Below are 20,002 nucleotides of genomic sequence, written 5' to 3' on the forward strand. Positions count from 1 at the left end.
TTGACAGCCAGTCTGTCAATAGTTCGGCATGCGGAATCGGATAGAAACATCCGTTTTTCGAAAAATTGCTGAAATAAATCAATTTATGGTACTTCTTCAATATTATCAAACTATTTCTATAATCCCAGTTCCACTCACGGTAGACATGGAGAGCCAAGCATCGCGAGATTTTCATAAACTCATGTTTTCTTCTTGGGGGTGTCCTACCCCCTGTGGTGAAACGTCAACGAGATCCTAAATTCACCACTTTCATACGTTGCTTACCAACCTTGATTCAAATTCAACCGTTGTGTTTATTTTCATTTGCTGGATGGTGTAATTTACATTGTTTTTACATTATATGTAATTACGGTAAACATGGGTGTAAAAGATTTATGGAATCTACTGACTCCTCACATGGAGCGTAAACCGTTGTTCGAACTGAGTAACAAAGTGGTTGCAATAGATCTCTCCGGCTGGGTGTGCGAAAGTTTGAACGTAGTCGATTATTTTGTGCATCCACGGTTTTATCTACGGTCGGTAGCTTAGCTGTGTGCCTTTGACGCCAAACCAATTGCCTAACTGTTCCTTTCTACTTGCAGAAACTTATTCTTCCGTACGTGCTATCTGCTGCAAACTGGAATCATACCCGTTTTTGTGCTGGAAGGTACCGCACCAGCATTAAAGTATGGAGTGATCGTAAAGCGCAATCAGATGCAGTTTCGGGGAGTTCGGCCAAAGAAGATTGCAAACTGTGATAAAGCGACCACGGCCAGCTCGACCACGGCAGACAAACCTGCTAAACCAGCGGAACAAAAACGGAACCGCTTTCACTACGTCCTGAAGCAATGCGAGGAGCTTTTAAGTGCCATGGGGCTGGTATGTGTGCAAGCGCCAGGAGAAGCGGAGGCTCTCTGTGCCTATCTAAATCGGGACAATCTCATCTACGGTGTTATCAGCCAGGATTCGGATTGCTTCGCTTACGGTGCCGTTCGAGTGTTTCGCAACTTTTGTGCCTCACAAAGCGGTGGTTCAGTTGATATTTACGATTTGAATCGGGTTGATAGCAGCGTGCTTCGTTTGGGGCAGGAAAAGATTGTTGCCATGGCACTGCTGTCTGGGTGTGACTATTGTCCGGCGGGCGTTATGGGTGTGGGCAGGGAAATGGTTACACGGTTCTTAAGCTGCTACGATAATAGTGAAATATTGCCTAAAATGCGCTCCTGGCGAAAAACAGCCGATCGATTGACGGAGTTAGAAATTCGTGCAGAAGATAAAAACATTTGCTCCGATTGTGGACACGTTGGGAAGCAGCTGCAGCATCGTAGAGCCGGATGCCTGGATTGCAGAACAAAGCCAGGATGTAATGAATCGCGTTGGAAGCAACAGCGCTCTAATATTAAAACCGAGCTGGATATCAAGCGGAAAGCGCTTAAAGATCCAGACTTTCTGCAAGAACCGATTATAGACGAATTTCTTACGAGACCCTGCGAGTTGCCAGCACTGGATTTATCATGGCGACAGCCAAATTTGGTAAAATTTATTGTAAGTATCACTAGCATAAGGGTTATTGGCTATCTGTAGACTGACCTGGTTGTTTTTTGTTTTGTTTTGTTTCAGAAAAGCATGTCCTCCTATCTACAGTGGAATGAGCTTTACTGCTTTCAAAAGTTACTGCCACTGTTCACCCGCTGGCAGGTATACGTGACGAACCATCCGACGGTGCAACGTTCCGACATTTTCCTCGAACCGGATCACATTAAGAAGAAACGATCCCCCAAAGGCATCGCCAGCTATGAAATTGTATGGAAAGATGCACAAAACATGTTCGGTGGACTAATTCCACAAGATCAAATTGATTCCTATCTAGCCGAAGCGGGCAATACGTTGGAAAGCTTATGGAGCACGATCGAACCACATGATCTGGTGCAGGAAACATATCCAGAGCTGGTTGAAACTTTTCTAGCAAGTAAAACAAAGGGAAAAAAGAAGAAAGAAACTTCTAAACCTGATGGGCAAGACAAACCCAAGAAAAAAGCAGCCGCGAAGAAAGAAAAAGCGCAAATTCCGTTAAAGAAATTTCTTGCAAAAGCAAACAGCAAAAATGGAGCTACAGAACAGCCAGTACGAAACGATGGTAGCGATTCCGAAAATCAACCAAATCTCCTTAATCAATCATCCGAGGAGGAGTTTCATTCGGTTGATCATTTCCTTAACTTTACTGCCGAACTGGAAGCCATCGCTGACGATCGCACAGCAAACGAAAGCTTTAATTCGTCGGCTTTTATTGATCGTTTGTGCCGGCCAAACTATCTACAGCGAGCACTTGAGGAGTACATGCAAATGATCGAAACAGAAAAGAAGAGTAAAGCGTTAGAGGAACTACTTTCTCAAAGCGTTGCTCTGTTGCCAACGGTGGAGCCGTGCGTGAAATCGATTGATGAGATTAGTAACGTGCAGCATCGGATTGTTCTGAAACGTGATATACTGAACGCATCGATTGTTGGTGGTGTCCAGCTAAACCAATCCGTTAATCAACCGGCAGCGAGTAAAAAGAAGCGTATGAGCTTCTTTTTTGAACCAATAGACATTCCACCACCCGAGCAACAAGCTGGAGAACATGATATGGAGGAAATGGATATGTTCGAGTGTTCGCTAATGCTTAAGGATCAAATTGTGGTTGAGCCATGTGAAGACGAAGGTGATATCAATCAGACGATCATATACGACATCGACTTTTAGTACTACAAATCTCGTTAAGTTATGTTATGTTTAAGTTTTACTTTTACTTCGCTTTTTTATGATGAAAATACACCTCTACTTGGAATCATGCGGTAACTTAAAGCCCACCATATCCGCTGTATCGCGGATACTTCGTTCACCCTTACCGCGATAGCTCTCGTTTAAATCCTTCAGCTTCCGTAAGCTTTCCAGATAGCATCGATACGTTTGCGCCGTAAACTGCAGTTCCTCCTTCGCGCGACAGTGTTGTTGTTCCGTCGTTTCGAAACGCCGATACTGATCCGTAATGTACTTGGTGGCCAGTGAGTATGCACTGGAACCCTCGCCGGAACGAATGGCTTTTAGTTCGGATAACAGTTGCTTCAGCGTACTGCTGCTACTTGCTGTACGGATAGCAGTTGCCATGGTGATTTGAAATTTATACAAATTCAAGAGCTGCTACAACCTCCTTGGATATGAGCTCTAGATCGTCTTGTTCGTACGACGGTTCGTCAGCACAATCCCAATCGATGGGAGCTTTTAGCCCGCTGTCGCAAAGATAATGGAGTGAAGTATCGTTGAATATGTCCGCAAAGCGAAAACTATTGCGAAGGGGAATTTCCCGAAACAAATCTGCCGCTCGTAGGATGTAACCGGCGTTGCGTCGTAGCAATCGATCGGGGTTATTATTCACCACGGTGCTAAAGCTGTTGCACAGAAGGACAACGTTTGCCAAACGATGTGGGTTCCAATTCTTCCACAGCAAATTGTTTACAATTTGCTTCGGACAGTGTGGCAGGAAGAAAAGTGTCTTCCGTTCGGCACTATACTTGCCCTCAAGATTCTCGTGCAGTACTATCTCCTCGAGAGCGCGCAGCGTGTCCACCTCCGGGCGGCTAAACACTGGGTCGAAAAATTGTCCTCTGACGTCGAGATTCGTCTGTTTCCGCAAACAGCGAATAAACGCTAGCTGGTACCGTGCAGTAACACACTCGTAAAAATTGCCGAGCCCAAGACAAATGATGTTCTCTACACCGGTTAGCACCGGTTGGACGCTTTCCAAACACTCCCGGAAAAACTCAGACTGTAAAATATCCGCCTCGGCCGCCTGCAATTGTGTGCTGAAAATGTTTTCGATTTATATAACCACACAGCGAATATGTCATGTCAAGTAAACAACCGTCGGTGAATCGGCTATTGGATGCGTACATTACTCTATTCCTGCAGAATTCTTTCGGGCGTTCTGGATCGGCAAGCTGGTGCAAAAGTGTTGGCGGGCTTTTTCTTACTTTCCTACGATGCTTTCCTTTTTTCGTTACAACTAATTTAAAGTCCAGCTCTTTTGCAACGGCGTCTACTTCGCTCATTGCAATGTTTACCTTTTAGTGCAGCGTGTTTTTGAAGTTTCACTGCAATCAAACACACTGGACATCAACGCAGACGGAAGATAACACAAATGCGTGTAATAAATGCATATCTCAATGATAAAAATTGTATTTCTTGTTATTAACATCCAACAATCATACAAAATACCGCTATAAGCAGCCAACTGGCGAAAATTTCAGTTCTGCTTTATTACCATAATTACAGTGACGTGCGAAATACATCAACATAGAACCTTGAAGCTGTCTAGGCATAATCAACCAGGCAGGCTCTGGCGAACCAACTGTTGATTTGCTGCATTATCGCTCATCGGGGAGTGCAACCTGGCAAATAATGGTGGATTATCTCCTGTCGGGGGAGGAAGGGAAATCGAAAGCTCAAGCAAAAATACCATATTTTGTTTCAGTTGTTACGATTGATCTTTTCTTCTTTATTTGATGTTTAGTTTTCATGCTTGATTTTGATGTTTCAAGAAAGCTGTAAAATCTTGCAGGACAGAAGATTATCGTGTTGGTTTTTCTCCACCTTCCAAAACAGTCATGATGCCAATATGTTCTGGTATGTTCTTTTACCACACACAAGCGCGAGCGCCGCCTTCGCTGATGTTCTTTTCAAATGCGCCGCGCGTGTTGTTGCTGCTGGTTCCGTGCTACCGAAAAGTTGATAACGTAACTGCAAACTTTACGTGAGTATTGGTAAGTTACACACACACACAATTGTAAATGATTGTAGATAGCGATTTCGCACCGATTTTTCATCCGTATTTTGGTTGGAAATGTCGCACAAAAAAAATACAGTACATCCATCCTCTCTCGGCCCTAATTAAATGCTGACGGTAATTTCAAAGTCTCAAACTGTCTCCTCTTCAAACTGCATCTTCACATTGTTCTAACCTTACATACGTCACGAAAAAATCCCGCACGCTGCGCTCATTATAAATAACGCTACTGTTTTAGTCATAAGTCTCTTCTTTTACAGGATGCTGTGTATCGCGGGGTCAATGAAAGCTTAAATCAAATTGAACAGAAACTATATAAACGATGCTGATCTGCCTCAACAAAACGTACAAATTTCCTTTACGCCTTAGAACTTCTCCTCCTCCAGACCGTGCTTGAAGCAAAGCAGAATAGGCACGGAATCGCCATCGATATCACGGTACTCCAGCATGGCGATCAGACCTTCGCAGTCCATCGATTCACCGGTGAAGAACTGCAGGTCCTTGAATCGACCGAGCAGATCCTTCATCACTTTGTTGATATTCGTTTTGAAGACTTCCACCTCGCCGGGAGATTTCTCCTCCAGCCGGGCGACGAGCCTAAAGTAGAATATTATATTAGCATTTTTCTATAGTCACTGATCGAATAAAAATCGTGCACCATCACCAAACGAATGGATGAAGGACGCGACGGTTGTTTGAAAATGGGGACCAACCCACACACTTACTTCTTCATGTAGTCCTTCAGGTAGGTGGTGAACTGCTTCTTATCCGAAAATCCGGTTTCAACCAGACGGTGGTTCAGGACGATATCCACACCAGCTTCGGTGGCCGCGTCTGTTCCCTCTTCGGCCTCCTCAGCGGACGGGTTGGCACCATCCAGCTGCACATCGCCCAATGTGCGGGAGACGTGCTTTCCGTACACTTCGTACATGACATCATCCACCAGCTTCACCTTGTACGTATCGGAGAACATTTCGTCCCCTGGAAACAGTGAAAATGGCAATGGAAAAAACCAATAAGAAAACACATTACTATCACCGTCAGAAGCTGAGTCATCCGTGGAGAAAAAAAAGTGCCGCGAACGATGACCCCTAACCTCAAAATCGACTCGTATATCCTTTTGTTTACGTTTTCCGATACTTGATCGAGATACCGTTGCGGGCACACAGCACTCGAGACCGTACGTACACCGCTAGTTACAATATCGTCACTTTCAATTAGTTTTGATGCCATCTCAGCTCAGGCACTTCCAGAATCGTTCGCAAAAGGGAATTCTTTTACCAACTATGGACTTAACACGTACACACATACGCCATTGCTGTCAGAAGGCATCGCCTTCACGCAGCAACACAAGCGGCTTATTGTAACTTTTTTGCGGCCAGTTTTATCTCGCTAAATCACTGAAATTCATCAACACTCCATACCAAATCCATGCTATTTCACTTCCTCTATCACTTACCGGTGAATACATCCTTCCAGATTTTCATTTTTGTTGGAAGATGGAGAAAACTTTAGTCCAACTAATAAAAACTACGATGCGTCCACCTGAAGAGCCTCACCGGAAAGAAAGATCTGAAGTTTGTGACGTTGCGATGTAGACATACGAACCCATATCCGGCACGAAGCACTGTGGGCGTCCGCCATCATCATTACATAAGCTGGATTTTTTTTTGTTTTTTTTTATTAAATTACTATACAAATTCGAAAAATAATTTGCAAATGAGCAAAAATTTAGAGAAAAATTTATTTAAAATGTATTTTTATGTTTTGACTAGTTTATGTCATCTATGATAGCAATTCGCATTTACGCTAGGGAGACCGTAACGTCACTACTTCGATGACATTTGTGACATTATAAAGTCCTTTTTTCAGTTTTGCTTTCCATTCCTTTTCAGTGTTGCTTCCGAAGGACACGTACTTGTGAAACGCGCGGATTAACTTCAAGTTGTTTGAAGCGTGTGAATTTGGTCGAAATCTTCGAAACATAACATCAAAATGGCTGGTACTCTGTATACATACCCGGAAAATTTTCGTGCTTACAAAGTACTGATTGGCGCTCAATATTCTGGACTTCCTGTGCAAGTTGCTGCTGATTTCGTATTTGGAGAAACTAACTACAGTGAACCGTTCCTGCAGAAGTTCCCAACCGGAAAGGTGCCAGCATACGAAACGGAGGATGGGAAATACTTAACGGAAAGCAATGCTATTGCTTATTATGTTGCAAACGAACAACTTAGAGGAACGAATGACTTTCATCGTGCAGAGATCCAATCGTTCTTAAGTTTCGCCGATAATGAGTTACTTCCTGCTGTGCAAGGATGGACGTTCCCGCTCATTGGAATTTGTTAAATTTACAACGGTTATATTTTAGAAATTGTTTTACAAGTGTAACAATGGAAACACGTGTGTCCTGTTGGCGTTGTAATAGCGAAAGAGAGCGAGCCGTTACATCGCAGTTATGACATTTCTTCTGCACATTTCTTCTTACTTCGGTTACAACCCTCGCTTCAGTACTAAAGCGTTGTGCTTATCCAACACTCCTCCTCAACGCGTAGTTTCTAATGTGAAGCTCCTCCTAAACCTTCGTAGCTAAACCAATCATTCGTACTAGCTTTTCTGTTTTAACTCTACACAAAGGTTTTGTAAGAAGATCTGCTATCATATCTTCTGAAGGACAATATGCGCATCTCACTTCACTTTTCTTTATCTGTTCCTTTGTAAAGTGGTACCTAGTTGCAATATGCTTCGTTCTATTACTTATTTTTTGCCCAATCAGAATCGCAATATCCAATTGCTCCATCTTCTATACCGATCTTGCTTAGCCGCAAACGATAGTCTATTGTTCCTTTTAGGTATCGCACCACTCTTTTCACTTCGTTCCAGTCTCTTTGAGTTGGTTTTACCGTTTTCTGGCTCAATATTGAAACGGCTGCTGCAATATCCGGCCTAGTGTTGATCGCTACATACAACAGTTTACCGATCATCCTCTGATATTCGTAGTTGCTTGCAAGCGGGCTTCCATTTTCTTCATTCTTCATGTATCCAGGGTCGAGAGGAACGTTGGACGTCTTCGCATCAGTTAAACGACTAGTAACGATCACATCGTGTATATACTTCCTTTGGCTCAGGAAATAATCTCCTCGTTTGTCCTTTTCTATTTCCATTCCTAAAAAGAAACAAACATCCCCGATAACATTTACCTCAAAGGAGCACTGCAGTCCAGCAAGCAATGATGAAATCATTTCAGGATCTTCTCCAGCTACTATCAAATCGTCAACATAGACGAGAACGTAACACCAGCTTCCCCGATGTTGCCTTCGATACAAGCAGGTGTCCGCCAAGCAGCTGTGATAACCTTGGCGTTTCAGCTCCTCGTCCAGTCTATGGTTCCATGATCTAGCCGCCTGTTTCAGTCCGTAAAGTCCTTTGTTGAGTTTACAGACTTTACCTTCTGCATTTATACCACATGGCAGACGCATGTAAATTTCCTCATCTAGTTCAGCATACAAAAATGCGGTCTTTATGTCATACTGCTTAACCGTCATATTTCTCTTTGCTGCAACTGACATCAATGTACGAAAGGTGGTTTGCCTGACTACCGGTGCAAACACTTCGTCGTAATCCTTTCCGTACTGCTGGCTAAACCCTTGTGCAACTATTCGGGCTTTATATCGAAACAGCCTTCCATCTGCATCTGTTTTGCGTTTAAATACCCATTTGCACCCAATTGTTTTGCGTCCTGGTGGCAAATCCACTAGTGTCCACGTCTCGTTCGCCTCGATTGATTCAAGCTCTTCAGCCATAGCTTGTTTCCATTGTTCGGCATCTGAGGATGCCATGGCTTCTGCATAAGTCTTCGGTTCCTCGCTGGATATTTCAAGTTGACAAGCAGCAACCCCATCTGGTTCACTATCTGGACTTGCATACTCAACATCACTACTTTCGTCTCCCGAATCAGTTGCAGATTCATAAGTAGGTGCTTTCTTAATACCAACTTCGTAATCTTTGAATTTATCCGGAACCTTATGCTGACGTGTACTGCGTCTTACTGCCTGAGACTTCGACTCATTCACAACAGTCGATGGAGTGTTCATACCGGCCTGCGATGATGCGCTATTTCCTCCAACTATGCTATCGCCTACATGCACTAAATCGCCTTCTTCGAAGTGGTTACTCCCAACTGTTTCGCTAAAGTCAAGCAAAACTGTTTTTCCACGTTCCGGTAAATTCTCATTCTTCAAACCTTCGTTGACGAATATTACCTCGCGACTTTTCAACAAGCATCTTGCAGCTGGATCATATAGCCGATACCCTTTAGTATCCTCTTCAAATCCAGTGAGAACACATTCTCTTGATTTAGGATCCCACTTTTGACGCTTTACCTTAGGTATTTGAACCATCGCCTTCGTACCGAACACACGGACATGAGCTAAGTCCGGTTTCTTCCCACTCCACATTTCCTCCGGTGTCAGATCGTGACCATTCGTTGGTGATCTGTTAATAAGATACACGGCTGTCTGCACAGCCTCTGCCCAGAATGATTTCGGCAACTTTGCTTCATACAGCATACAACGCGCCCTTTCCACTATAGTTCGATTAGCACGCTCCGCCATTCCATTCTGCTCCGGCGTGTATTCATTCGTTAGCTGATGCCGAATCCCTTGCTTTCGTAGATATACTTGAAATATACTATTAATGTATTCTTTCCCATTATCGGTTCGAAGCACTTTTAACTTTCTCTCGCACTGTCTTTCTGCCTTCACGTGGAAATCTTTAAAGCTTTCTAACACTTCAAACGCTGACTTGCTTTTCAGAAAATAAACCCACACTCTCCGCGACATATCATCGATAAATGTTATGTAATAACGATTACCGCCTAAAGATGGCACTTCCATCGGACCAGAAATGTCTGAGTGTATTATTTCCAGCAATCCATCAGCACGTGACCCACTCTTACTGAACGGCAAACGCGCCTGCTTCCCCATGGGACAAATCGCACAATCCCCGATAGAGTTTCCGATACTCATCTGCATGCCACTCACCAATCCGTCCGCCAGCTTCCGTAAGCTTTTCACGTTAATATGGCCTAACCGTTTATGCCACATTTCAACCGAATCGTTCGATGAACATGCCATCACTCTATCACACGATTTTTGCTGAACAATCTTAAACAAATCGTTTTCTAAGATTCCTGTCGCAATTACATCACCCGCACCATTCATTATCCTGCATCCATCGATATCAAAAACGATCGAACATCCTTTTTTCACTATTCGACCCACCGAAAGCAGATTCATTGAAAGGTCAGGAATATAATGAACATCATTAACAGGTAGCACTCCCCTAATTTTGCTCTTAACTGGATAGATAGTTGCAGTACCACATGCTTTGATCTGCATTGCCTTTTTATTTGCTGCCAACACTGTTCCGCTTCTATCCTTCACGTTTTGCAAAAGTTTTAGGTTATGCGTCATGTGCATCGTGGCGCCAGAGTCTACATACCATTCGCTCTCCGCTCCCTGTCCAACACTTAGTAACACTGCTCCCAACGCATTGGCTCTCTTAACAGTTTGATTATCATCGCATTGCCTTGCGATATGGCCAAATTTATTACACTTCCAGCACTTAGGACCTTTATGATCGGTTCTTTTGTTAAGGTTCGAACCACGCGGTTTGTGTCTTTCACGTTTAGCTACACATATACTTTCACTGCGCGTCGATTCTTCTTCCTCTTGCAACAATATTGTTTTAACCGAATCTCCTGTAATCGCCGTGCCTGAATTTTTAAGAGCCATCACCATCGGTTGGTATCGTTCAGGTAACCCAGCAAGTAGCAAAGCACCGACAAATCGGTCTTGAATCGGAAATCCGATTGCACTTAGTTGGTGGCAGGTGGAAATCATTCTGTTCGCGTAATTTTCCATAGATCCACAGCTTTCCAAATCAGTCCGAATAAGCTTGTAAAGTAAGCCAACTTCCCGCGTTAACCCGGTTTCCTCAAACGCGTCGCATAACTTTTTCCAAGCTTCCCGAGCAGTCCGTGTATCTCTCACATGATAATAATTACCCGGTTCCAACAGTAAAATGATTTTACCACGCGCCTTTTTATCTTTCACGGGATCTACCGCTTCTTCTGTCCCATCGGCTTTTACATTCGGTTCAATAGTGTTCCAAAGGTCTTCGACCTCTAAATAAGTCTGTACAGCAAACTTCCACGTCGACCAGTTTTCTCGTCCTACCAGTCGATCAATTCCTGTGATTTTTGTTATTTCGCTCATTTTAAATCCTGAGTATACGGTCTGGGCCCATAACCTGTTAAATTTACAACGGTTATATTTTAGAAATTGTTTTACAAGTGTAACAATGGGAAACACGTGTGTCCTGTTGGCGTTGTAATAGCGAAAGAGAGCGAGCCGTTACATCGCAGTTATGACATTTCTTCTGCACATTTCTTCTTACTTCGGTTACAACCCTCGCTTCAGTACTAAAGCGTTGTGCTTATCCAACAGAATTGTACCGTACAATAAGAACAACGTTGAGCGAGCTAAGGAAGAACTACGCCGCGGATTGTCCATTCTTAATAATCGATTGATGAAGCAAACATTTTTAGTTGGAGAACGAGTTACGCTTGCTGATATTGTGGTATTTACCACTCTGCTACACGCTTACGAGTATGTACTAGATCCTTCTTTCCGTACACCGTTTCGAGCGGTTACTCGATGGTTCACAACTGTAATGAATCAGCCACAGGTTCAAGCCGTTGTCAAAACGCCAACTCTCTGTGCCAAAGTTGCGCAAGCAGATCCAAAGAAGTATGCCAAATTTCAAGCAAAAGCGAGTGGAAGCGCTAGAGCTGAAAAGAAGAAAGAGAAAAAAGAGAAGAAACCGGCCACAGAATCCGAATCTGATACCGTTGAGCAACCGGATGCGGTTGACGAGTTGCTTGCAGCAGAACCTAGGCAGAATGATCCCTTCGAAAAGATGCCAAAAGGCACTTTTAATTTCGATGATTTTAAGCGTTTTTACTCTAACGAGGAGGAGTCAAAATCAATTCCTTATTTCTGGACTAAATTTGATCCATCCAACTATTCGATTTGGTACGGTGAATACAAATATCCGGAAGAACTAACGAAAGTATTCATGAGCTGCAATCTGATTACGGGAATGTTTCAACGTTTGGATAAAATGCGCAAGCAAAGTTTTGCGTCAGTTTGTCTCTTTGGCGAAGATAACAACAGTACCATTTCGGGTGTGTGGATTTGGCGAGGCCAAGAGCTGGCTTTTAAGCTTTCTCCAGATTGGCAGGTCGACTATGAAGTTTACGATTGGAAAAAATTGGACCCATCTGCGGAAGAAACAAAGAAACTGGTTGAACAGTACTTCTCATGGAGCGGTGCTGACAAGAATGGCCGCAAATTTAATCAGGGAAAAATATTCAAATAATTTATCGTCCTAATTCGTTTCCCCGATCGGATTTATTCATTTAACTACAATCAATTTTTTCACTTTTAAAAGCTTAATTTAACTACAACGAGTTTTTCATCATTGTCAAGAATTCTATCGTACTTGCTTCTGTATTTACGCTGCCATTATCCAATAAAACATTCAAAACATTTTTTGTCAAATACGAGCTAAAAACAAATCAGGCCTGCGTTTGTAACTGCGAAATAAAATACAACTTTTGTTAAATTTAAAACTTTTTCCATGTCTAACGAATTACATCAGCCACATATTGCATCATAATAAAGTGATCACGATACAAATGAAACAATAACAATATTCTCGCTTACTTAAAAATTCATTTAAACCTTTGAATTGAGATCACCTTCATCCTAAGTAGGATAGGCTACAGTTACGTCTGGTTTTTGCGAGAACTGATTCTATGACGATTTCTGGGTAGAGAAGCTTTCCAAAGACCATTGGTGTATGAATCACATGATCTGCAAATGATTAGCTAAGATGTGCCGAAGCATTGCGCTTCTGGTGTATGAGGAGTTAGACAAAATAGAACGTTTGTTCGGGCTCTATAAACTCCTTAGATCCAGAAGACTCCAGCAACACACGAATAGCCCCACGAGACGTAGAGGAGCACAGCGAGTTCGATGGCTGAATCAGATGGAGTCGTATCTGACGGAGATCGGATGAGGCCCGTGGAGGGAGGATTGCATCCCTAGGCCGAGGAAACGGATTGGAGACCCGGCCATGTCTTCGTGAAGACCTCAACCCTGAGCAGGCCAAGAAGAGAGAGAGAGATTTTTAAGTAATTCAAGCAAAAATCCTATCCATGCAACACCCTGTGCTAGTAACGTAATGTCAATTGTTTGTTGACAATCAACTGACAATTGCCAACGCATTTCAAATCATTGTCCCTTTTTCAAATATGTAATTACGACAATTGTGGTGATTTTTTTACTACTTCCATCATTATTACATCAAAAATTGAAAGGAAAATTTTGAAACCAATATAACACCACACGTTTCAAGATTTTATCTAAAAGTCAACTCACAACATTTTGACCGTGCTGTAACTACTGTGCACTGTCATTGGTGGCCACACATACAAAACATTGCCAACAGTTTCTGCACGACTTCTGCTTCTGCTCTTGAATATATGTCTTGTTTTGCATATATTGTTGGAATCAACAGTGAAACGAGTGCAGAACGAGGTATCAACGTTGTCCGCGAGCTGCAATGGTATCGATAGATGCAAGCTGCACTGCTTGTGCGTAGGAACCGTAACCACAATCGTAGCAGAACGAGTTCAGCAGTTTCGTAGTGAATCGAGGGACTTTATTCATTACTTCCAACTGCCTTAATCGCTCCAAACATCCATTTCTTGACACAATTATACGCTCTAAAAGAAGCTAAAAACGCGGTGCGCTAAAAGGCCCCTAGAACAAACGGTAGTGATCATTCATTCGTGACCAAAGCACACCAACCAATGTCACATCATCGTTAGAAACCAAGCTTGAAAATGTCCTCGCCCGATATGCTGCTTCCGAACGAACCAATTCTGCCGGTAGACGAAAGCTTAGCAACGGAATGGCAACCCATCACATTGACATTGGTAGAATATCCTAAAGGTAAGCATTTTGGTCAGTACATGTTTGGTTGCAAACTTTGAACATTGGACTTTTTTGTGTTTCCCCAGGTGATCTTATCGGAAAGCTGCTAGCATGGATAAGCCTAGCCCCACTTGGTATCGGTGCGGGATTCGTGGCTTTAATACTGTTCCGACGGGACTTGCACACCATCGTGTTCTTTCTAGGGACGCTAGTGAACGAGTGTCTAAACATCCTGCTAAAGCACTGGATAAAAGAACCGCGACCGATGTCGCGGGCCCAAATTTGGACTGAGTACGGCATGCCTTCATCGCATTCACAGTTTATGTGCTTTTTTGCCACCTATGTACTATTGTTCATCTTTATAAGGTATGTGCGGTTGATGGGTTGGACTAACTTTGTTTAACTCATCCTGGAACCGATGCTCTCTTTTTCTCAATCCACAGACTGCATCATATAAACAATAACAACAGCGCAAGGTTCGAGCGGCTCGTACGATTGCTGGTGCTTGCCATTTGCTGGACGGCCGCATTTCTCGTTTGCTTCGGTAGGATCTATCTGCTTTACCACACACTTTCCCAAGTGCTGATCGGTGCCCTCGTCGGTACGGTGATGGGATCGCTATGGTTTCTGCTAACGCACTTCATCCTCACACCCTACTTTCCGATGGTGGTTCTGTGGCGCGTGTCGGAATTGTTTCTCCTGCGAGATACCACACTCATACCGAACATTCTCTGGTTCGAGTACACGGTTACGCGCCACGAAGCTCGGGCCCGATCGCGGAAGCTGGTGAGCATGAAATCTCAGTGACGTTTTTGGTCACCCTGACGGCGATACTCGTACATCAAATAGCATCAATAGCGACGACTGTTCGTTGTACACACCATTTGCAAATCAAACCACGAGTAAAGGATTAGCAAGCAAAACCACAGCAATATAATAAGGTACGACGGGTAAAATGGATAGATTTGTGGTCGTTTAATCGTCGAAGATAAACGAAGCTGAATTTACCCAACGCTCGTATCATGATACCACAAATCCATTTCTGGATCTGCTTAGGGTATTAAGAACATAAATTCTTAACATGAATTAGAAATTCAAAACACCGATTTCCGACGAACGCATTTACTCCTAGCGTAAAGGGGCGGATTTGTTTTTGCCACCGAATGGCAAACTATAAGGTTAGCATTAAAGTGTAGTGCAGCATACATAAAAAGCAAAACAAAAAAAAAACGACAAAAGCATGGTAGCATGTTACACGTGGAACGCACGAAAGCAGCACTCCTCCAACCAAATTGACGCGCGTTGCATTCATGAACATTAGCAAAAATCAAACGATTGAAGGAGCTTTCACACTTTGACGCGACACACCGTTGCACGTGCACGTGCACCACAGCAAGAATACAATGTGATGATGATACACCCGTTTGAGAAAACAAAACAAAAAACACTAGAAAACGAAGAAAAAAAAACCAACAATTGGACACTGGAAGTGATCGATTTTTTTTTTTCGAGATTCGTACGCACGGAAAGGAAAAATAAATGGTACCGAGCTGAAGCGAAAAACCTTTTGCAGCTCGGACGAATAATTACGTTTTGTTTTTAAATTGTTTTTTTCATGTCTCTAAACAACGAAAACTGGATAACAGATTGGACGAAGGAGAGGTCAAATTAGAACATTTTAAAAATGTGAAAAACATTAGCTATTGTGTAATAAACTTAATTACTTACTACGAGTTTGAGAAAACGTTTAGCAAGGGAGTAAATTAATAGTTTGACCCCTTGGAAGTCCTAGATTGAAATGTACATATAACCGTGCAAATAGACCTGCAGCGATATTTCTCAGTGAGAGATCTCTCGTTGCGATGCGATGAAATGCGATAAAAAGTTCATATATAAAAAACAGCATCTAAACGTCGTTGCCATAGAAACACATAGAATTATATCATCACAGTAGCCAAAGAAATGTCTCGCCCAGCGATTTTCCTTTGTTTGCTAAATTGAGCTACTTTGCGAAATATCTCACTGAGAAATATCGCTGCAGGTCTATTTGCACGGTAACTTCAGTAATCGTTCTGTTAAGTAATAGATTAAAATCCACCGTTTGTAAGACGTTTTGCTTTGTTTATTTCATATATTAACGGAAAGGATAAATACGGGGCACGGTGCTAGCTGAACAACGTTGAAATAATATGCCAACGAAAAAGCTGGAGCGTAATAAAGTTATTCCACCTCTGTGACATGCCTGATACTCTGGTTTTGCCAAAAAAACCCCAATAATTCGATGGTTTTACTCCGCAAAAGGATCCAACTTACTGTCGTACTCTTCCTCGAAAGGATTTCGGACAGTGGAACGATCGGTTTGTGTTTTGCCCTGGGTCGGGTTTGCAGTTCCTTCGTCGAAAGGGTTTTTGGTATTGTCATATTCTGCCTCGTCCTCGTCGAAAGGATTGCGTGCCGTGGTGGCGATCGGTATTTTAGCGATATCTTTCGCACTGGTTACCGCTTTCGCTGAGGAAACGTTGGATTTCTCGAATGGATTCAACTGTCGGTTCAGATCGGTCCCGGTTGGTGGTCTTGGACTGCCGTACGGTGATTGCATCTTAGGGCTACGGTCATCTCGAAGCTTCATCTGCTGTTGCGCAATTGTTGCCGCCTGTTGGCGCTGCCTGATCCGTTCCTGCTCCATCAACCGGAGGCGCATTTCACTTTCCTGCGATTCGATCCGTATCTGAGCCGATCGACCTTCGTCCTGGCGGAGTCTCGCTTCGCTTGTGTATGGTGCCGGTTGTGGAATTGTACGCGGTTCGTAGGACCCAACAGGACTAGCCTTCGCCTTTTCACCGGGCTTCGGTTGTTCCATTATCTAGCGGATAACAAAGTGAGAGTGTTTTTTTTTAAGAAACGAGGCGTAAAACGCAAAATTCCATTACGTACCTCCACCTGTGTATCTCCTTCCTCTACAATAAGCAACTTGTTGAATAATCCACGCCCGAAATAGTCTGCCACAACGGAGAATGGTTCCGGTGCACGATCGAGCAGATCGTGAAACATTTCATGCTGATCGCGTGCCTCACTCTGCGCTCGCAGTGCCTCGATCAGTTGTATATTGTTCTTATTGCACACTGGACAATCACGTTCCGTATCGGTGTAGCTTCGAATACAGCTGTACAATGGGAATCAAATGGAATAAAAACAATATACAGCATGAAATTTTCAATTCGTTCCCTCCTATTTAGTTACTCTTGCTTACTCTTGATGGTAGGAATGTTTGCAGAGGAAAAATAGTGCTGGCATCGATAACGGTTGCTTACACGCATCACAGGTTGTGTTTTGAAACTCCACATTACCCTCCTGTAGGTGCTTTATGTAGCGCTTAATAGAAGCCGACTCTTCACGGTAGGTTTTCGCCTGTTCCTCCTCACTCCGGATGGTGTCCTGTTCCTTCTGGAACACTTGCATGAAGTAATCCTTCACCGAAAGGAAGGCGGGACCTTGATCCACCGCCAGACAGTCAAGCACTTGCAGTGGCGCTTGCAGTCTTTTTTGTGCTGCACAAAATTATAAACTTTTCATTAGCAGCTGCAAAAAACGAACAAAATCTTCGTCGAATACTCACAAATGACTTGAAGTATCTGGTTAAACAAATGTGGCGGAGCTTGCGCATCATTTTTAAGGCCGTTTAGCGTGAGCAGCCACAGGGAGGTATTGTTTTGGGCCAGCTTGCGACAGCATCCCAGCAGCTCCTCGTACTGTCGATGCCTCAAATAGTGCCGTATGATCAGATGGTACAGCTTATCCTCCTCGTACAGATACATTACGCCCGGCCAGAACTCGTGAACGCGACACTGTGCCAGGGCATGGTTTTTATCATACCGCTCCGTATTGTATTTCAACAGATCTAATAACTTTTCTTCCACCGACGCATTTTCCTTCCATTTGTACAGATAATGCTCGATTAACGTGCTGTAAACGCACTGGCTGCTGGCAGGCACAAAGCGTATCAGATGCTCCAGGAAGTCGATCAGCAGCTCCGTATCATCGAACAGGTGAATAAAATCTTCCGGATTCCCGCTGCCACGCTCATCGTTTAGATTTAGATCGGACAACAAATCAGCCACCGTTAGTGCATCGCGTCCTTGTGTCGAATTCCTGTTGGCAGCATATTCCGTGCAGAGCTTCTTTAGCAAAACTATAGTACGCGCAGGACAGTTTGCCATCAGCACCGAACCGTACCGTTTTATGCTGCTTTCCGCATCCGTACACGCTAGCGATTCGATGTAGCTTAAGGCTTCCTCAAACTGACCCATATCTTCCGTTAGTATGCTTAAGCAGGCGTCATGCTTTTGGTGCGCTTTCGCCAACTGTAGCGCCTCGTCAACGTACGACGCATCCCGACACACCTTAATCGCTACATCAATATCGAACAAGTTGGATTTTTGGTCGTTTTTCAAAAATTCCTTCAACTGAGCCGTTCGATCGAGCCGGGTGAAACAGTTCAACAGCAGCGTTGTGTGGTCGGCGGTGGCTCGTCCCTGTGCGTGTATCGTTTGCAGATAGTCCGTGAGAAAGTGTATGTGCCGGGCGTCTAGAAAGCGCTGTATCACGTACGACGGTTCCAGATGGCCAATGGTTTTAGCGTACTGTTCTACCGCACCGGCAAAATCACCCTTGCTGTACAGATGGTCTCCGTACTGTTTAAAAATACCTGCAAGACCCTCCGCATCGTACTGATTGCATTTGGCAATGCGTACAGCAATGTCGTACAGATTTTTCTTAAACAACACATTCAGCTTGCTCTGCAGATCTTTCTCATCGAGATGGAGAATCTGTTTACCCTCGGTAAGAATGTAACAGGTGCCAAAGTCGGTTAGAATCGCCGAAACCTCGTCAATGGGCGAGGTGAAAACGATGAATTTGTTCTGTATGTCGATCACGGTGAGATTGAAACCGCCCGGACTTCTTGGGTTGCGCATCACCACCAACAGATGCGACCGGTACCAGTGCAGTAGTGTTTTGCTGCCTTCCAGCGCATAGCATGGTCCACGACCATCGGACGTGTAGCAGTAAACTGCATCATCCAAACCAACCATAAAGTGACCCTCATTGTGGCCAGTCTGTAGCGCACAGCAACCGACCGGTTTCTTCATTGTGGCCAGTATAACACGAATCTCCTTATCGCGGCTGTGCAGATTGTACAGATACACACCCGAGTTCGAACAGACAAACATTTGCGTGTGCTTGTGACAGTGCTTAAATGCGATACCGGCAATATCGCTCGTACCGGCCGTGAGCTGTTTGAGAGTTTTCGACCGATCGCGGCTAATGTCACCGCGGTACAGTGATATGTTGCCCTGGGCAAATCCGATCGCCATAAATTGTCCACCCTCCGAGACGGCCAATGCCGTTGGGACGGATACCATCGTTCGTACCGTGCGCAAACATTGCGCACCATTGGTCGCCGACAGCTTCGACAAGTTCCATACCTTAAACGATGGACCGTTGATATCTTCGCCTACCGTTACAAGCAGGTTGTTGGGTTTCGCTATATCGCACAGCAGTATCGAACCTTCGTGGCCCTTGAAACTAATCACCGACCAAGTGCGGCTAAATGTGTGAATGTTTCCGTTCGAATCACAAATCACTATCAAGCTGCTGCCATTTGCCGTTGCAGTAATCTTCGCACCCTGTAACGCCCCGGATACGTTATCTTTATCCACACCCTGGCGGATGTCGAAAAAGTTGAACTTGCGCCACTGTGAAATATGATAAAGAGAGAGAGAGATTTTTAACGACCTTCCAAAGGATTTACACCCGTCATCATCACCTCGAATATAGCCATTACTGTGCTGGTGGGTGCCTTTCGGCCAAAAAGCTATGAACTTATCCAATTAGTGCAATTCCCTGCAATACTGTTGTTCCTTGTTGTTGTTCTGGGACGGTGAATCTGTTTTGATGAGCAATTTTCTCATTCCTGTCATTTCCATTGCCAGTTGGACAGTGGTTTTCTTTGTACCGTGTACGGTTTGCGGTTGATGTTTTATTACTCTTTTTGTAAAAAGGATGAACTATTTAATTAATGAAGAAATTGTTTAATATTCACTAGGTACTTCAATTAATTAATTTATACCTTTCCTGG

At 43.7% G+C, this 20,002-nt stretch overlaps 7 protein-coding genes across 7 annotated transcripts; 3 read left to right on the plus strand and 4 right to left on the minus strand.

Moving 5' to 3' along the window:
• Positions 1–4: 4 nt before the first annotated feature.
• On the plus strand, positions 5–2,817 carry LOC125764048 (flap endonuclease GEN). Its single transcript, XM_049427873.1, has 3 exons — positions 5–515; positions 582–1,524; positions 1,600–2,817. The coding sequence occupies exons 1-3, from the start codon at positions 358–360 to the stop codon at positions 2,719–2,721; spliced, it is 2,223 nt and encodes a 740-aa protein (XP_049283830.1). The 5' UTR covers positions 5–357; the 3' UTR covers positions 2,722–2,817.
• On the minus strand, positions 2,736–3,126 carry LOC125764054 (protein FMC1 homolog). The gene has a single exon (XM_049427880.1). It carries the CDS (start codon positions 3,124–3,126, stop codon positions 2,797–2,799), a length of 330 nt encoding a protein of 109 aa, XP_049283837.1. The 3' UTR covers positions 2,736–2,796.
• Positions 3,127–3,139: 13 nt separating this feature from the next.
• LOC125764051 (SRR1-like protein) lies at positions 3,140–4,118 on the minus strand. Its single transcript, XM_049427878.1, has 2 exons — positions 3,910–4,118; positions 3,140–3,821 (listed from the first exon to the last, which is right to left on the minus strand). The coding sequence occupies exons 1-2, from the start codon at positions 4,065–4,067 to the stop codon at positions 3,140–3,142; spliced, it is 840 nt and encodes a 279-aa protein (XP_049283835.1). The 5' UTR covers positions 4,068–4,118.
• A 360-nt stretch (positions 4,119–4,478) lies between these two features.
• LOC125764053 (translationally-controlled tumor protein homolog) lies at positions 4,479–6,394 on the minus strand. The gene is made up of 3 exons (XM_049427879.1): positions 6,261–6,394; positions 5,527–5,782; positions 4,479–5,398 (listed from the first exon to the last, which is right to left on the minus strand). The coding sequence occupies exons 1-3, from the start codon at positions 6,286–6,288 to the stop codon at positions 5,167–5,169; spliced, it is 516 nt and encodes a 171-aa protein (XP_049283836.1). The 5' UTR covers positions 6,289–6,394; the 3' UTR covers positions 4,479–5,166.
• A 294-nt stretch (positions 6,395–6,688) lies between these two features.
• LOC125765734 (elongation factor 1-gamma-like) lies at positions 6,689–12,599 on the plus strand. Its single transcript, XM_049431167.1, has 2 exons — positions 6,689–7,139; positions 11,310–12,599. Exons 1-2 carry the CDS (start codon positions 6,797–6,799, stop codon positions 12,242–12,244), a joined length of 1,278 nt encoding a protein of 425 aa, XP_049287124.1. The 5' UTR covers positions 6,689–6,796; the 3' UTR covers positions 12,245–12,599.
• Positions 12,600–13,336: 737 nt separating this feature from the next.
• On the plus strand, positions 13,337–15,455 carry LOC125765735 (dolichyldiphosphatase 1-like). Its single transcript, XM_049431168.1, has 3 exons — positions 13,337–13,884; positions 13,953–14,232; positions 14,310–15,455. Exons 1-3 carry the CDS (start codon positions 13,776–13,778, stop codon positions 14,671–14,673), a joined length of 753 nt encoding a protein of 250 aa, XP_049287125.1. The 5' UTR covers positions 13,337–13,775; the 3' UTR covers positions 14,674–15,455.
• Positions 15,456–15,966: 511 nt separating this feature from the next.
• LOC125765733 (vacuolar protein sorting-associated protein 11 homolog) lies at positions 15,967–19,823 on the minus strand. The gene is made up of 5 exons (XM_049431166.1): positions 19,691–19,823; positions 17,483–19,619; positions 17,117–17,414; positions 16,801–17,029; positions 15,967–16,729 (listed from the first exon to the last, which is right to left on the minus strand). The coding sequence occupies exons 1-5, from the start codon at positions 19,703–19,705 to the stop codon at positions 16,154–16,156; spliced, it is 3,255 nt and encodes a 1,084-aa protein (XP_049287123.1). The 5' UTR covers positions 19,706–19,823; the 3' UTR covers positions 15,967–16,153.
• Between the last annotated feature and the right edge of the window lie 179 nt (positions 19,824–20,002).

Source organism: Anopheles funestus, chromosome 2RL (assembly GCF_943734845.2).
Source record: "Anopheles funestus chromosome 2RL, idAnoFuneDA-416_04, whole genome shotgun sequence".
NCBI classification, from domain to species: Eukaryota; Metazoa; Arthropoda; class Insecta; order Diptera; family Culicidae; genus Anopheles; species Anopheles funestus.

Coding starts and splice junctions, on each gene's coding strand:
- LOC125764048 (XM_049427873.1), top strand. CDS start 358: ATGGGTGTAAAAGATTTATGGAATCTACTGACTCCTCACATGGAGCGT. Junction 516..581: donor CATCCACGGTTTTATCTACG/GTCGGTAGCTTA, acceptor TTCTACTTGCAG/AAACTTATTCTTCCGTACGT. Junction 1,525..1,599: donor CAAATTTGGTAAAATTTATT/GTAAGTATCACT, acceptor GTTTTGTTTCAG/AAAAGCATGTCCTCCTATCT.
- LOC125765734 (XM_049431167.1), top strand. CDS start 6,797: ATGGCTGGTACTCTGTATACATACCCGGAAAATTTTCGTGCTTACAAA. Junction 7,140..11,309: donor ATGGACGTTCCCGCTCATTG/GAATTTGTTAAA, acceptor GCTTATCCAACA/GAATTGTACCGTACAATAAG.
- LOC125765735 (XM_049431168.1), top strand. CDS start 13,776: ATGTCCTCGCCCGATATGCTGCTTCCGAACGAACCAATTCTGCCGGTA. Junction 13,885..13,952: donor ATTGGTAGAATATCCTAAAG/GTAAGCATTTTG, acceptor GTGTTTCCCCAG/GTGATCTTATCGGAAAGCTG. Junction 14,233..14,309: donor CTATTGTTCATCTTTATAAG/GTATGTGCGGTT, acceptor CTCAATCCACAG/ACTGCATCATATAAACAATA.
- LOC125765733 (XM_049431166.1), bottom strand. Junction 17,030..17,116: donor AAACATTCCTACCATCAAGA/GTAAGCAAGAGT, acceptor CCCATTGTACAG/CTGTATTCGAAGCTACACCG. Junction 16,730..16,800: donor AAGGAGATACACAGGTGGAG/GTACGTAATGGA, acceptor GTTATCCGCTAG/ATAATGGAACAACCGAAGCC.
- LOC125764051 (XM_049427878.1), bottom strand. CDS start 4,067: ATGAGCGAAGTAGACGCCGTTGCAAAAGAGCTGGACTTTAAATTAGTT. Junction 3,822..3,909: donor TTCTGCAGGAATAGAGTAAT/GTACGCATCCAA, acceptor AAACATTTTCAG/CACACAATTGCAGGCGGCCG.
- LOC125764054 (XM_049427880.1), bottom strand. CDS start 3,126: ATGGCAACTGCTATCCGTACAGCAAGTAGCAGCAGTACGCTGAAGCAA.
- LOC125764053 (XM_049427879.1), bottom strand. CDS start 6,288: ATGAAAATCTGGAAGGATGTATTCACCG. Junction 5,783..6,260: donor CTGGAAGGATGTATTCACCG/GTAAGTGATAGA, acceptor CACTGTTTCCAG/GGGACGAAATGTTCTCCGAT. Junction 5,399..5,526: donor CTGAAGGACTACATGAAGAA/GTAAGTGTGTGG, acceptor ATTCTACTTTAG/GCTCGTCGCCCGGCTGGAGG.